This window comes from Crocuta crocuta, unplaced genomic scaffold, assembly GCF_008692635.1.
Source record: "Crocuta crocuta isolate KB4526 unplaced genomic scaffold, BGI_CrCroc_1.0 scaffold1, whole genome shotgun sequence".
NCBI lineage: Eukaryota > Metazoa > Chordata > Mammalia > Carnivora > Hyaenidae > Crocuta > Crocuta crocuta.
Window position 1 is genome coordinate 1,410,301 of NW_027527930.1, and position 15,635 is coordinate 1,425,935.

Sequence of the window (15,635 nt, forward strand, 5' to 3'; positions counted from 1 at the left end):
AAAAGGTACCTGCCCACACTATAAAAGAAAACTGGTGTAAAAGAAAGTTGTAAAGCCTCTTCTGAAAGCATTCATGCACATGCACTCACGCATGCAAGCGCACACACATTTTACGTAGGTTTTCATTCCAAGGTTACCTCAGCAGGATGATGGCAGTAACAATCAGTAGAGCTTTTTTTAATCTTTGAGGTGTACCTCAAATGAAGGACTTTTCTAATTTGAAAAGTATTAATAAAGTAAACTTTTAAAAAAGTTGCAGCACATATAAATAATTAAGGGAAATGAATAAAAGGAAAAGAGAGAAAAAGAACACTGACCATGTATGCACAAATACTGAATCATGTTGGGTACCTGAAGCCAATATATTACATGGCAATTATACCTCCGTTTTAAAAAAAAAAAAAGGATGTTCAACAGCCCATGGAAAGGGCAATGTGAGAAGGAATTAAGGCTTCCTACCCACGAGTGATCATCTTAGAAATATATCCATAGCCCCTGTCAAGCCTTCCAATGACTGCAACCCTGGCCAACATCTTGACTGGGGCCTCATGAGAGATTTCAGCCCAAAACCATTAACTAAGGTGCTTCTCAAATCTTGACGCTTAGAAACTGTGTGAGATGATATTAATTGTTCAGAAAAAAAAAAACGACAAATCTATTTGAAAATTATTAAAGCTAAAGTCCCTATAATAATTCTTACTTAGTTAATGTCTCTTACCAAGTCATAGTAATCAATGTTCCTACCACTACCATAAATAAATAATCAAATAAAGCTTATCATTCATGTTTTAAAAAACAACAAAAAACACTGACCATTCTGCCTGGGCTAATCAATGACCTTGTCACTCAACCAACACAGGCAACACCTTCAACATTTCCTTTTAAACATGTCTAGGCAAACAACACTTATGGAGATGCCACCAACCTGATCTTTTGACAACTTCCCTTGGTTCTACAGTCAATTGCAGAGAGGCTTCTTTCTTCCTTGAAGAAACTGGAACTGACTTTGGATGTGATTTCTGGCACTGAGCCTAAAAGATACACAACTTCAGATCTACTATATTAAACTAGCAATTCTGATTAAATGCATTTGTTTTTAAATTGGAAAAAAAAGTACTGGAAAATAATAAGCCAGCTGGTAGAGTTGTATACTTGAATAACTACTTTAAAAACAATTTGACATTATCTAATAAAGTTGAAATTTCATGAATCCTAACACTGAAACAATGCTGCTCTGGACAGCAAAGACCTATCCTGACAGTAAACTGGATAAATTATGATGCAGTCCTATAACATGATATCATACATTCAACAATGAAGCAAAAGGAATAAGTAACTGTTAACCAAAAAAAACAAGTTACAGAAGTATGTCATAATCTGATTTACACAAACTTCAAAGTAGATGCATATTAAACTATACGTATATATGTACACACACACACATATATATATTATATTTTAGAGATTCACTCCCTGGAGGAGTTAACACAGCACACCTGATCATTTAAAGAACTTGTTTATAGGGCTGGCTCTTGACTGGCAGCTGGGAATTTGGCTTTCAGAATATTTCCTCTATTACCAGCTGATTAGGTTGTACCTACCATGCCAGCCTGCCTAGACTGTATAAAAATGTGATTTATAGTGAACATCTGCTTTTTCTTCATTCAGGAAGTATAGGATGTTGGTTGGCAGAGGGAACCTAATATAATAGCTCCCAATAAAAATGGGTTAAGACTCAGAAGGCTTCCCTTGGCAGAAAGACTGTATACACTTCACTGCTAGAAACAAGTGCACTCTCTGCAGACCCTGTGGAAAGCATAGAAAGTCTGACATGGAATCCTCCATATGATAGGTCTTCTTCTCTTACCATTCTGCCTATGTATCCTGACTATATGGCTCTAATAAATCTTAGTCACAAGTACAATTATATGACAAATCTCATGAGTCCCCCTAGTGAAACACTCAACATGTGGATGACAGTGGCACTTCTGTCAGAGGCAGTGGAAGAAATGCTGACATTTGTGTCAACACGCCCATTCTGTGGGAAAACTGTAAAATAAAGGATGGGAATGATGAACATAAAATTCAAGACAGTGGTTACCTCTGTTCAGGGAAGAGCAGGAAAAAAACAGGATCAGAAATGGAAACACTGATGTTGCAAAGGTATTGACTGATCTGTCTTACACTGAGAATAAGTACCTAAGTGTTCATTTACATTATTTTTAACACCTAACATACATAAATAGATTCTTTTGAAAGCCTGAAATATATCAAGACATGAATTTTAAAAATCTAGAAAAGAAAAATCTCATTCATACATTGCATGTAGGAAAGAAAATTAGTAAACATTTTGTAGAAATTGACAATATTTAACAGTTTCATTGCATATTCTAGAGAAATTCAATTTATAATGTATACAAGGAGCCTGCAAGGGAATTCTGTCACCCTCTCTCTGCCCCTCCCCTACTTGCTCACTCTCTGTCTCTCTCTCTAACATTTAAAACAACTATATTTCTTTAAATAAATAAATAATAAATAAATAAATCCAGAAGTATGAAGAGAAAGAAAAGGGAGTAGATGGGAGATGTCCACAAACTTTAAGTTGGAGAGCAAATCAGCAGCAACTAATCAGTCAAGAAAGAGTAGTGGAGAAAGTGCAGAAGGAAACACATTTATGTTTAACCCATAAGATCATTTATTAGAGAGGCCACTCTAAGAGAGGCTCCAAGTGGGGCCTACAAACAGAAGAGTTGTTAAAAGTATGTATAGGAACGGGAAGAGATAGAAAACCTGAACAGACCCATAACTAGTGAGGAAATCGAATCAGTGATCAAAAATCTCTCAACAAATAAGAGCCCTGGGCCAGATGGCTTCCCTGGGGAATTCTACCAGACATTTAAAACAGAATTAATACCCAGTCTTCTCAAACTATTCTGAAAAATAGAAATCAAAAGAAAACTTCCGGACTCATATTATGAATCCAGCATCACTTTGATTCCCAAGCCAGACAGAGAACTAGCAAAAAAAGAGAATTACAGGCCAATATCCTTGATGAATACAGATGCAAAAATCCTCAGAAAGATACTTGCAAATCGAATTCAACAGCACATAACAAGAATTATCCAACAAGATCAAGTGGGATTCATTCCTAGGTTACAGGACTGATTCAATATTTGCAAATCAATCAATGTGATACATCACATCAACAAAAGAAAAGACAAAAACCATATGATCCTGTCGATAGATGCAGAAAAAGCATTTGACAAAATACAGCATCCCTTCTTAATAAAGACCCTAGACAAAGTCGGGATAGAAGGAACTTACTTAAACATCATAGAAGCCATCTATGAGAAGCCCTCAGCTAACATCCTCCTCAATGGGGAAAAACTGAGACCTTTCCCCCTGAGATCAGGAACACGACACGGATGTCCACTCTCACCACTGTTGTTTAACATAGTGCTGGAGGTCCTAGCATCATCAATCAGACAATAAAAGGAAATAAAAGGCAACAGAATTGGTAAAGAAGAAGTCATACTCTCACTTTTCGCAGATGACATGATGCTCTACATAGAAAACCCGACAGACTCCACCAGAAGCCTACTAGAACTGATCCAAGAATTCAGCCAAGTTGCAGGGTACAAAATCAATGTACAGAAATCGGTTGCATTTTTATACACCAATAGTGGAGCAACAGGAAGAGAAATCAGGAAACTGATCCCCTTCACAATGGCACAAAAAAACATAAAATACCTAGGAATAAACCTAACCAAAGATATAAGAGATCTGTATGATGAAAACTATAGAAAACTTATTAAGGAAATTGAAGAAGACACAAAGAAACGGAAAAACATTCCATGCTCATGGGTCAGAAAAATAAATATCGTTAAAATGTCATGACTACCCAAAGCAATCTACACATTCGATGCAATCCCAATCAAAATTGCACCAGCATTCTTCTCAAAGCTAGAACAAACAATCCTCAAATTTGTATGGAACCACAAAAGACCCCATATAACCAAAGTAATATTGAAGAAGAAAAACCAAAAAGGGAGGCATCACCATCCCAGACTTTAGCCTCTACTACAAAGCTGTCATCATCAAAACAGTATGGTATTGGCACAAAAACAGACACACAGACCAATGGAATAGAAGAGAGAACTCAGAACTGGACCTACAAATGTATGGCCAATGGCCAACTAATCTTTGACAAAGCAGGAAAGAGTATCCCATGGAAAAAAGACAGCCTCTTTAACAAATGGTGCTGGGAGAACTGGACAGCACCATGCAGAAGAATGAAACTAGATCATTTTCTCAACCATACACAAAAATAAACTCAAAATGGATAATGGACCTGAATGTGAGACAGGAAACCATCAAAACCCTAGAGGAGAAAGCAGGCAATAACCTCCTTGACTTGAACCACAGCAATTTCTTACTTGACACATCCCCAAAAAGCAAGGGAATCAAGAGCAAAAATGAACTATTGGGACCTCATCAAGATTAANCCTAGGGATTACCTAAGGGACATAGGAGTGCTGATGCATAGGGACACATGTACCCCAATGTTCACTGCAGCACTATCAACAATAGCCAAAATGTGGAAAGAGCCTAAGTGTCCATTAACGGACGAAGGGATCAAGAAGATGTGGTTTATCTATACAATGGAATACTACATGGTAGTGAGAAAGAATGAAATCTGGCCATGTGTAGCAACATGGATGGACCTTGAGGGTGTTATGTTGAGTGAAATAAATCAGGCAGAGAAGGACAGCTACCATATGTTTGCACGTATAGGAGGATTAGGAGGAACTTAACAGAGGACTATGGGGGAGAAGAAGAGGGGAAAAATAGTGGGGGAGAGGGAGAGAGGCAAACCCTGAGAGCCTCTTGAATGCTGAGAACAAACTGAGAACTGATGGGGGTGAGGGGGAGGGGAAGGGGGGTGATAAGCACTGGGTGTTATATGGAAACCAACTTGACAATAAACTATTAAAAAAAAAAATTAAAAAAGGTACGTATAGGAAGTAGTCAAGAGTCCCAGAGCCTCTCCTCTCCCAACTCTGGCATAGTAATGTTTACTCTTGAGTTTCAGAATCAGAGATACTATAGACTCAGACACTGCTGAAGATAAGAGTAATACAGTAAAAACAGAAATTTTATGCAGAAGCATTCAAATTGTACCTTCTCTCTGCCACAACTGGTTGAGAACATTTGTCACTGGAATCAGTCTCCCAAGTAGAAGAGATCTGTTAGAAAAACCAACANCATGGCTCGGACAGATCATACCACAGTAAAATCTACCAAGATACAAATTATATTGTACAACTGGAATTTGCAATCATCATTTTAGTTTCACTCTTAAATATGAGGAATCACTAAGATTCACTGGACATCTGACAGAAGGCTCTAGAATAAAAGGAAACAACCAAGGTAACCAAAAAGGTATTTGTAGGAAACAGAAACTATAGAAAGAAATCTTTTTTTTATTAAAAAAAAAGAAATCTTAATAGGAAGGGGTAGAGGAACCTAACATCAAGGAATAACGTGAAATTTCAAATCACTAAAACAGGATGTCAAGATCCCCAAAGCTTTCAAAGATTAAAATGTAGTGACTCACAAAGGATCAAGGAATCAGAATGGTATTTTCGACAGGAAGATAAGCTAAAAGAAAATAGAGTATGTGTTTAAAAATCTGAAGGAAAATAATTTCCAATCTAGAATTCTGTACCTACCAAATTACCCATCATGCGGGCAAAATCATGGTATTTTCAAATATTTAAAGTCTTAAATTCTCAGGAAGCTACTAAAAGATGAGCCCCATTAAAAAAGGAGAGGGCAAGAGAAAGGATTATTTGAGATCCCAAAACTATGAACTGCATTACTGGAGAAAAGAGAAGGGACTTCACTGGATAATAGAGGAAATCACATGACAACACCTACGTGACAGGCCTAAGGGAAGACAAGAGCAAAAAACAAAAAGTAGACAGATCTCAGAAGAAAATGATAGATTACCTGATGTGTCTACATACATGAAGAAGATATTTATAATTTTATCACAGAAACTGGTGATAAATTAGTTACAGGTGCACAGAAAATCAGTAAATGGAAAAAACCAAGACAATGAAAAGAAAACTAAGAGACAAGCAAGTGGTCAAACACATTATGGAAAATCCATTCCATGAGATATCACTGAGCAATAAAAAGAAATGAATGACTGATGCATACAAAAACCTGGACGAATCTCCAAAGAATGATCCTGAGAGGAAAAGTCAATTCCAGAAAGTTATATATTATGTGACTCCATTTAACCAACATTCTTAAAATAACAAAACTGTAGAAATAGAGAATAGATTAGAGGTTTCAGGGATTAAGGAGGGAGTGAGGGCAAGAGAAAAGTGAGTTTGCTATAAAAGGACAAGAGGGATCCTGTGGTGATCAAACTGTTCTGTTCCTTGTCTGTATCAATGTCAGTATCCTGGTTGTGCACTCTAATTAGTTTTGCAAGATGTTACCTTTAGAAGTAACTAGGTGAAGGGTACTTGGGCTTGCACTTCCTTATTTCTTACAGTGTGGCTTGTAAATCTGTAATTCTCTCAAAACAAAAAGCTTAATTAAAAAAAAAAAAACAGAGTTCTCAAAATCTTTCTACAGAATACATTCTCCTTTTCTCCTTTTAGGCAGATTAGATTGAAGTGATCAGTTCCTTACTCAAGGATTGAGCCAGTTCAGTCTGAGATGACATTTTAGTAAGACTCATTCCATTTGTAGTATGCCCTATTCTTTAGAATGAGGTCTCCTAGGGAACAGAGCCTGGTGAATCACCTTAACCCTTAAATATTGGAAGACATTCAGTTCCATCCCTTGAGGGTTTTTGTTCAATTTTGTTTAGCTTCTTGCCTCAGAGAGCTTCAAAATCTGGCAAATGTCTATTTGTAATAGGCCACTTTCCTGCAACAGGACTCTGACATCTTAGCACAGCAAGACTACTCCACTTTTCTAGCTTAGGATTCTGTACCTCCCCCAAAACTTACAAATGTTCATTAAGGAAAAGTGGCTATCCATCTGGGATGTCCCTGGATTCTAGTCGGTCATGCTAGAACACAGCTGGCAAAAGCTGTGCTTTCCCATGGTAGACCTTCTCTGTGTGGACCAGCTTAAAACCCTCAGCTTTTGCCCCAAATTAGCTAATACTCTCAGGGAAAAAAATGACTAATAATCATCAACTCATCTTCTCAAGATTCTTCTCTCTTTGGAATTTTAATCTATCTAGACTTTGTTCTTTCCACAGCTCCCCAAGTCTCTAAAAATATGATGTTTGCATTTCATTTTTCTTTTTAACTAGTTGTTGCAGCAGGTGTGTGGCCTACTGCAATTTGTCACATCCTACCTACAAGTGAAACCTCTAGCATAACCTTGATACCAAAGTCCTACAGGAACATTTTGAGAAAAGTAAAAGACAATACTGTTCATGAATATAGATGCAAATGCCTCAAATACTAGCAAACCAAATCAAAAAAGGTTAATAATTTATGACCAAGTCAAATTTATCCCAGAAAACTTAAAGTTGATTTAACTTTCAAAAATCAATATAATTTACCACATTAAAGAAGGTCTCTTAATTCTGAAAGAAATGGATCGTTCTATATCCCTTGGAACCAAAAGGCTATATATAGTTCACCCCTAAACAAGGGTTTGAACTGTGCAGGTCCACTTATTCACATTTTTTTTGCAATAAATATAGCATAGTACTATAAATGTTATTTTCTCTTCCTTAATAACTTTCTTAACGCTTTCTTTTCTCTAGCTTACTTTATTATAAGAATACAGGATATAATATATATAACATACAAAATAGGTGTTAATCAACTGTTTACATCATCAATAAGGCTTCTGGTCAACAGTACGCTCTTAGGAATCAAGTGTTTGGGGAGTCACAAGTTTTAAGTGGATTTTCAACCGCACAAGTGGGTCAGCAACCCTAATGTCTGCATTGTTCAAGGATCAACTACATAATTAGGTGTTTATACAAATTTCTAGTAAACACTATTTCTAACACTACATAATTTTTCTCCCCAATTAGTATTGCTTTTGAATAACTTGTCTTTATTCATTAGTTTCACAAACTCTATTTGGAAGTTGGCTATTCGGTAGAGTTAAGTCAACCCATCTTAAGATGTAGTCTATAAAAGACTAATTTCCAGGGAACCTGGTATGGCTCAGTCCACTGAGCATCTGACTTCAGCTCAGGTCATGGTCTTGTGGTTCATGAGTTTGAGCCTCATATCAGGCTCACTGCTGTCAGCACAGAGCCCTCTTTGGATCCTCTACCCTTCTCTCTTTGCCCCTTCCCAGCTTGCACTCTCAAAAATAAACATACATTAAAAAAAAATAAAAGACTGATTCTCTAATATAGCAATAGATTAACTTCACTATTCAGAAAACAACCAAATTTTCAAACCTGGATTACAAACTACAGCCACTGCCCACTTTCCTAAAAACCTAACTTGTTATTTTAGGAAAGGTGAAAAATTCTGTTAAAATTTGCTAAGTCCTTTTTTCCCCCAAGTTTTTTGTTTGTTTTTATTCTGAGAGAGTGAGGACAGAGAGAGACGGGGAGAGAGAATCCCAAACAGGCTCCACACCATCAGCACAGAGCCCAACGCAGGTGTCAAACCCACAAACCATGAAATCATGACCTGAGTCAAAATCAAGAGTCAGACACTCAACCAACTAAGCCATCCAGGCACCCCAGTATTTGGTAATTCTAAACCCAGATCTCTAATTTCAAATCTAAGAAACATCAAATCAGAATTTTCACAAACTACTTCCAAACTATATAGAAAGTCAATGGGAATATAGGATCCCTTTTAAGAATAAGACTTACAAATAATAAAATAGATGTAGCTATATTGTGTAAAGCTTCATTTATTAAAATATTAAAGCTGTTACCAAATCTCCCTTTTCACTTACCTCTTTGCTTGGTGACTGAATACAAATGTTTTCCATTTTAGGTGTTGAATAAAGCACTGATTTTGTAGAATTTGTGCTAAAATCATTGGTAAGACCTTAAAAAAAAAAACCCAGTTTAAATGACATATGGTATAAAATCTCTGAGTTACAATTAAAAGAAGCCCTACAAGAAATGTGAAGAAGCTTGCTGACTCTTTAAACACAATTAGTTTGACGGGGCGCCTGGGTGGCTTAGTCAGTTAAGCATCCGACTTTCGCTTAGGTCATGATCTCGCGGTTCGTGGGTTCGAGCCCCACGTCGGGCTCTGTGCTGACTGCCAGCTCAGAGCCTGGAGCTTGTTTCAGTCTGTGACTTCCTCTCTCTCTGACCCTCCCCTGCTCACACTGTCTCTCTCTCTCTCTCCTAGAAATAAATAAAACACTTAAAAAAGATAAACAAACACAATTAGTTTGAATTACATACAAACATCACTTCAATATTCAAATGTGCCTAGAAGGCAACTGGAACTGAAAGACAAACAAGATTTCCGAAGAAATAATGAATCAGATCTTCAGAGCTTATATAAAAAAAATATTTTTCCACACTCTGTGTTTGTTCTTTGGTTGGCCTATTCTCTTATTTCAATACCTTCTAATTGTGATGAACACTTATGAAAGTTTTTGCCATAATTCATCATTTCTTTAGAATGAACTGCAAATCACCAAACATTCTCTCTTAGGGATCCTAAGAATTCTGCACATTTATTCCCATTATATGAAATACCTTCTCTTTCATACGATAATTATTTATGGACTTCCAAACTACAGGAATCTAGTATGACCTAAAGGAAATACTAAATTATTCTCTTTTTTGCCAGTATTATCCTCAGTGTAACAAAGGTAAAGGATTGCACATGTACTCAAAATTCCTGGAAAAGTATTTTACATATATTTAATTATTAGAATACATTTGCTGAATTTAATATTAATGAATATCACACATTGATATTTTCATCCAACCCAACACTCAAGTCCATCTTGAAATGAAGCCTTACTTTTTTCTTCAAAACAATCTTGTAATATTTCCAGTATGTTCTGGCCTTGTTTCGTATTAATGTCAGGTGCTCTAATAAGAAGGAATGAAGGGAAAATGTCACATATCATTTCCAGAAGATATTTGCTATTTATGTTACGATCTACTTTGAAAAGTTCGTATCTCATTATAAAATGTTATTTCACTTAATCGGAAAAATATCACCTTTACTATGTGAGGACCAAACAAGTACTTGAGTCCAAGAGTTCCCAGAAGATTACATGAAGCAGTATGTCATTATCTATAACAATTATATTCCTTGATTGAACAGCAACATCTAAAGCCATCTTAGACTATTTCTATATCTAAACAAGAACACAGACATTTTTTAACAAATCTAATCAGTACTAAGAAACATCTTTAATAAAAACTCTACAGTCATGAGCTCTAAGTAACAAGTCTTCCCTACAAGTTCTCAAATGCACTTTTGATTCAGTACCATAAACCTTAGCAGCTGATGAATCACTATAAAATTTTAATTGTAGTTTCACATGCCGTTGTAAGAAATATTATAGAGGAAATCCCTTGTTCACTTCATCTGGTTTCCCCCAATGGTAACATTTTGTAAAATTATACTATACTATCACAACCAGGATGCTGACGTCAACACAATCCACTAATCTTATTCAGGTTTCTCCAGTTCTACATATACAGCTGACCCTTGAACAAAATGGTTATAAACTGCGTGGGTCCACTCATAAACATATTGTTTTCAATAAACATATTAAAAAATTTTTGGAGATCTGCAATAATTTGAAAAAGTTTGAAGATGAACCACGTAGCCTAGAAATATTTTAAAAATTTAACAAGAAGTTATTTACATCATCAATGCATAAAATATATGTAAATACTAGTCTATTTTATCATTTATTACCATAAAATACACACAAATCTATTCTTAAAAGTTAAAACTTATCAAACCTTAGATACACAGAACAGACACAGTGCTATTTATAGTCAAGAGATATAAAGACGCATTATTATATCATAATTGCATAAAATTATAGTTCATGCTACACTATTATAATAATTTTGTAGCCACCTCCTATTGCTATTTTTTAAGTTTATTAATTTACGACTTTGAAGGAAGGGGGAAATTAATGTCACTGGGAAAGGTGCAGAGAGAGACGGAGTCAGAGAATCCCAAGCAGGCTCCATGTTGTGTGCGCAGAGCCCAACATGTGGCTAAACCCTACGAACCCCAAGATCATGACCCAAGCTGAAATCAAGAGTCAGACGCTTACCCAACTGAGCCATCCAGACGGCACTGTCCTGCTGCTATTGTGGTGAGCTCGAGTGTTGTCAAGTATCCCCTTAAAATGCCCATAAAAACACTAATCATCTCTGAGTGAACAGTTCATCTCTCCTGTAAACTGCATATTGCAGTAAAAAGTGATCTCTCACATTTCTCCCATTTTTCATCATGTTCAGTGCAAAACCATACACCTTGAATAACACCAGGGATTCAACAAGGTACCACCAGTAATGCTGGAGGTGCTCCCGAGAAACAGAAATGTCATGACACTGTAAGAAAAAGTTGAATTACGTGATATATAACATAGATTGAGGTCTGCAGCTGTGGTTGCCTGATACTTCAAGGTAAATAAAGGCAGCATAAGGACCATTACAAAAAAAAGAAAAGGAAATTCACAAAGCTGTCTTTACAGTCTCCAGCAGGTACAAAACCTTGCACTTTCTGCATAGTACCTTTTTATCTTGTACTGAACATGCAGCTTTTATGTGGATGCAGAAGTTGCTCTAAGAAAGGCATAATTATGACTCTAATATGGTTTGGGAAAAAGCAAAGTCACTGTAAGACAATTTAAAGCAAAATGAAGGTGAAAGATCTAAAGCCGGAGAACTTAATGCTAGGAAAGGATGGTTTGATAATTTAGAAAGCGATCTGGCTTAAAAAATGTCAACTTTTTGCTGATAACAGGATTAACGGGATATCAACTTTTGCTGAACAAGAGGCAGCAGCCAGAGTTCCTAGATGCCATTAAGAAAATCACTGAGGATCCTCTACCTAAACAGATTTTAATGCAGACAAAAGTATCCTATTCTGGAAAAAGCACCACAAAGAACATTTATTAGTAAGGAAGAAAAGCAAGCATCAGGATTTAAGACAGGAAAGGATAGGCTAAACTCTACTGTTTTATGCAAACCCAGTCAGGTTTATAATCAGGACTGACCTTATCTATAAGGCTGCTAACCCCCAGCTTTGAAGGGAAAGATAAACACCAGCTGTCAGATTTTTGGTTCTTCTGGACTGGTTCTATCAACGCTTTGTCCCTGAAATCAGGGAGTACCCTGACAGTAAGAGAATGTCTTTTAAAGTTCTTTTCATACCGGACAATGCCACTGGCCACCCAGAACCACAGGAGTTCAACACGGAAATCAACATGGTCTACCTGCTCCCAACACAACACCTCTAGATTTGGGGGTCAAAAGGACCTTTAAGACCCATTACACATGGTACTCTAGGGAAAAGACTTCAACACTATGAAATAGAAACCCAACAGAGACAACATCATGAAAGTCTGGAAGGATTACAGCACTGAAGATACCATCACTGTTAGAGAAAAAGCTGTGAACACCATTAAGACTGAAAAAATAAATTCCTGCTGGAATCAACTGCGTGCAGATGTTGTACAGGACTTCACAGAATTTATGATAGAGCCAATCAAGAAAAAAATGAACATGGGGCACCTGGATGGCTCAGTTAAGCATCCAACTCTTGACTTCGGCTCAGGTCATGATCCCACAGTCGAGATGGAGCCCCATCTTCAGCGTGAAGCCTGCTTGTGAAGCCTGCTTAAGATTCTTTTTCTCGCTCTCCATTCCTACCCCCACCCAAGCACTTTATAGTAAATAAATAAAGATTAAAATTAATAAAGGAAAATCATAAATGAGATTATGGATATGGCAAAAAAGGTGGTGGGTTTCAAGATTCTGGTTTTGGCGAAATTCAAGAGCTAGCAGACATCACACCAGAGGAATTAACAGAAGATGACTTTATGGAGGTGAGCACTTCCACAATAGTACCAGATGATGGGGAAGATGAAGGAGAAGCACTGCCAGAAAACAAACTGACATTAGACAATCTGGCAGAGGGTTCCCATTATTCAAGACTGCTTTTTACTTCTTTTATAACACGGACCTTAGTTACAGGCATACAGGTACTAAAATTAACAGTCGAAGGATTGGTACCATATAAAATCATTTTTAGAGAAATGAAAAAGCAAAGTCAGACAGAAATTATGATGTATTTGCATCAAGTTACACTGAATGTGCCTGCCTCTCCTGCCTCCCCTTTTACCTCCTCCACCTCTGCCACCTCTGCCACACCTGAAAGAGCAAGACCACCTCATCTCTTTCTCCTCCTTCGCAGCCTACTCAATGTGAAGACAATGAGGATGAAGATCTTTATGATAGTCTACTTCCACTTAATGAATAGTAAATAATCAGCATGCCGTACCATTAATAAACTGTGTATATCTTCATGTGAAAATCTAGTAACTATACAACAAGAAAGATAGGAGACGTTTTTACGTCATCATTCTCTAAGTATTCAATGTGTAGAACATCACGTGCAAAACTTGAATGGAAGTGGGTAACGTAAGTGATATTTAACATAAAACTAAAAATCTGTTAGTTTTCTTACTGTCTTGTAATTTTCCTTTCAAAGAAGTACATTACCATACAGCATGCCTCTCATCCCAGGTATTTTTTAAAAAAATATATAACAATGTTTCTAATACTGTATTATGAATATAGCTATAATACCATATGCCATAAAAGTTTTATAATGATTCATTCATTAGTGTATAGACTAGGCTACCATTAAACAATTTGTATTGATTATACTAGGCTACCGTAAAACAATCATATTGCTTTCATTATCAGTAACTGTTATACCTATAAATAAATATGAATTTTTTTCACTTAATTTTTTCATATCTGATGTCTAGTCTTAGTAATATGTATAACACCTACAATGTTTTGTGTCATTTAAGACTATACTGATGTAGGTAATGACAGACGATATAGGTAATGACAGAGATGATACATTAATAAACTTATTGTATCATCACATCAATAAAAGAAAGAACAAGAACCACATGATCCTCTCATTAGATGAAGAGATAGCATTTGACAAAATACAGCATCCTTTCTTGATAAAAACCCTTAAGAAAGTAGGGATAGAAGGATTATACCTCAAGATCATAAAAGCTATATATGAAAGACCCAACGCTAATATCATCCTCAATGAGGAAAGACTGAGAGCTTTCCCGCTAAGGTCAGGAATAAGACAGGGATGTCTACTCTGCCCAATGTTATTCAACAAAGTATTTATTGGAAGTCTTAGCCTCAGCAATCAGAAAACACAAAAAAATAAAAGGCATCCAAATTGGCCAGGAGGAGGTCAAACTTTCACTCTTTGCCAATGACATGATACTCTCCATGGAAAACCCAAGAGATTCCACCAAAAAACTTCCAGAACGGATCCAGGAATTCAGCAAAGTGGCAGGATAGAAAATCAATGCACAAAAATTGGTTGCATTCTTATACACCAACAATGAAGCAACAGAAAGAGAAATCAAGGAATTGATCCCATTTATAATTGCACCCAAAACCATAAAATACCTAGGAATAAACCTAGCCAAAGAGGTGAAAAATCTATGTACTGAAAACTATAGAAAGTTAATAAAGGAAATTGAAGAAGACACAAAAAAATGGAAAAATATTCCATGCTCCTGGATAGGAAGAACAAATATTGTTAAAATGGCAATACTACCCAAAGCACTCTATATATTCAATGCAATACCTATCAAAATAACTCCAGAATTCTTCACAGAGCTAGAACAAACAATCCTAAAATTTGTATGGAACCACAAAAGACCCCAAAGAGCCAAAGCAATCTTCAAAAAGAAAACCAAAGCTGAGGTATCACAATCCCAGACTTCAAGACGTATTACAAAGCTGTAATCATCAAGATAATATGGTACTGGCACAAAGAGAGACACTCAGATCAATGGAACAGAACAGAGAACCCAGAAACGGACCCACAAACGTACAGCCAACTAATCTTTGACAAAGCAGGAAAGAATACCCGATGGAATAAAGACAGTCGCTTCAGCAAATAGTGCTGGGAAAACTGGACAGTGACATGCAGAAAAATGAACCTGGACCACTTTCTTACACCATACACAAAAATAAACTCAAAATGGATGAAAGATGCGAAAATGTAAGACAGGAGGCGATCAAAATCTTCGAAGAGAAAGCAGGCAACAACCTCTTTGACCTTGGCCACACCAACTTCTTACTCAACACGTCTCCAGAGGCAAGGGAAACCAAAACAAAAATAAACTATTGGTACCTCATCAAAATAAAAAGCTTCTTCACAGCAAAGGAAACAATCAGCAAAACTAAAAGGCAACCTATGTAATAGGAGAAGATATTTGCAAACAACGTATCAGATAAAGGATTAGTATCCAAAATCTATAGAGAACTTATCAAACTCAACACCCAAAACAACAAATAATCCAGTGAAGAAATGGGCAGAAGATATAAATAGACACTTTTCCAAAAA

The 15,635-nt window shown here is 36.5% G+C and overlaps 1 protein-coding gene across 4 annotated transcripts in view; it reads right to left on the bottom strand.

Annotated features, from left to right (window-relative positions):
- Positions 1 to 15,635, bottom strand: part of CENPC (centromere protein C) — a 90,458-nt gene that overhangs the window by 68,450 nt on the left and 6,373 nt on the right. For 3 of the 4 annotated variants that reach the window (XM_077749983.1, XM_077749974.1, XM_077750000.1), the window contains exons 3-5: positions 10,005 to 10,075; positions 8,971 to 9,065; positions 926 to 1,031 (exon numbers count right to left, since the gene is read on the bottom strand). In XM_077749983.1, coding sequence (XP_077606109.1) covers positions 926 to 1,031; positions 8,971 to 9,065; positions 10,005 to 10,075 — 272 coding nt within the window. The remainder of the gene's footprint in view (positions 1 to 925; positions 1,032 to 8,970; positions 9,066 to 10,004; positions 10,076 to 15,635) is intronic. The other variant, XM_077749990.1, reaches the window with a different exon arrangement.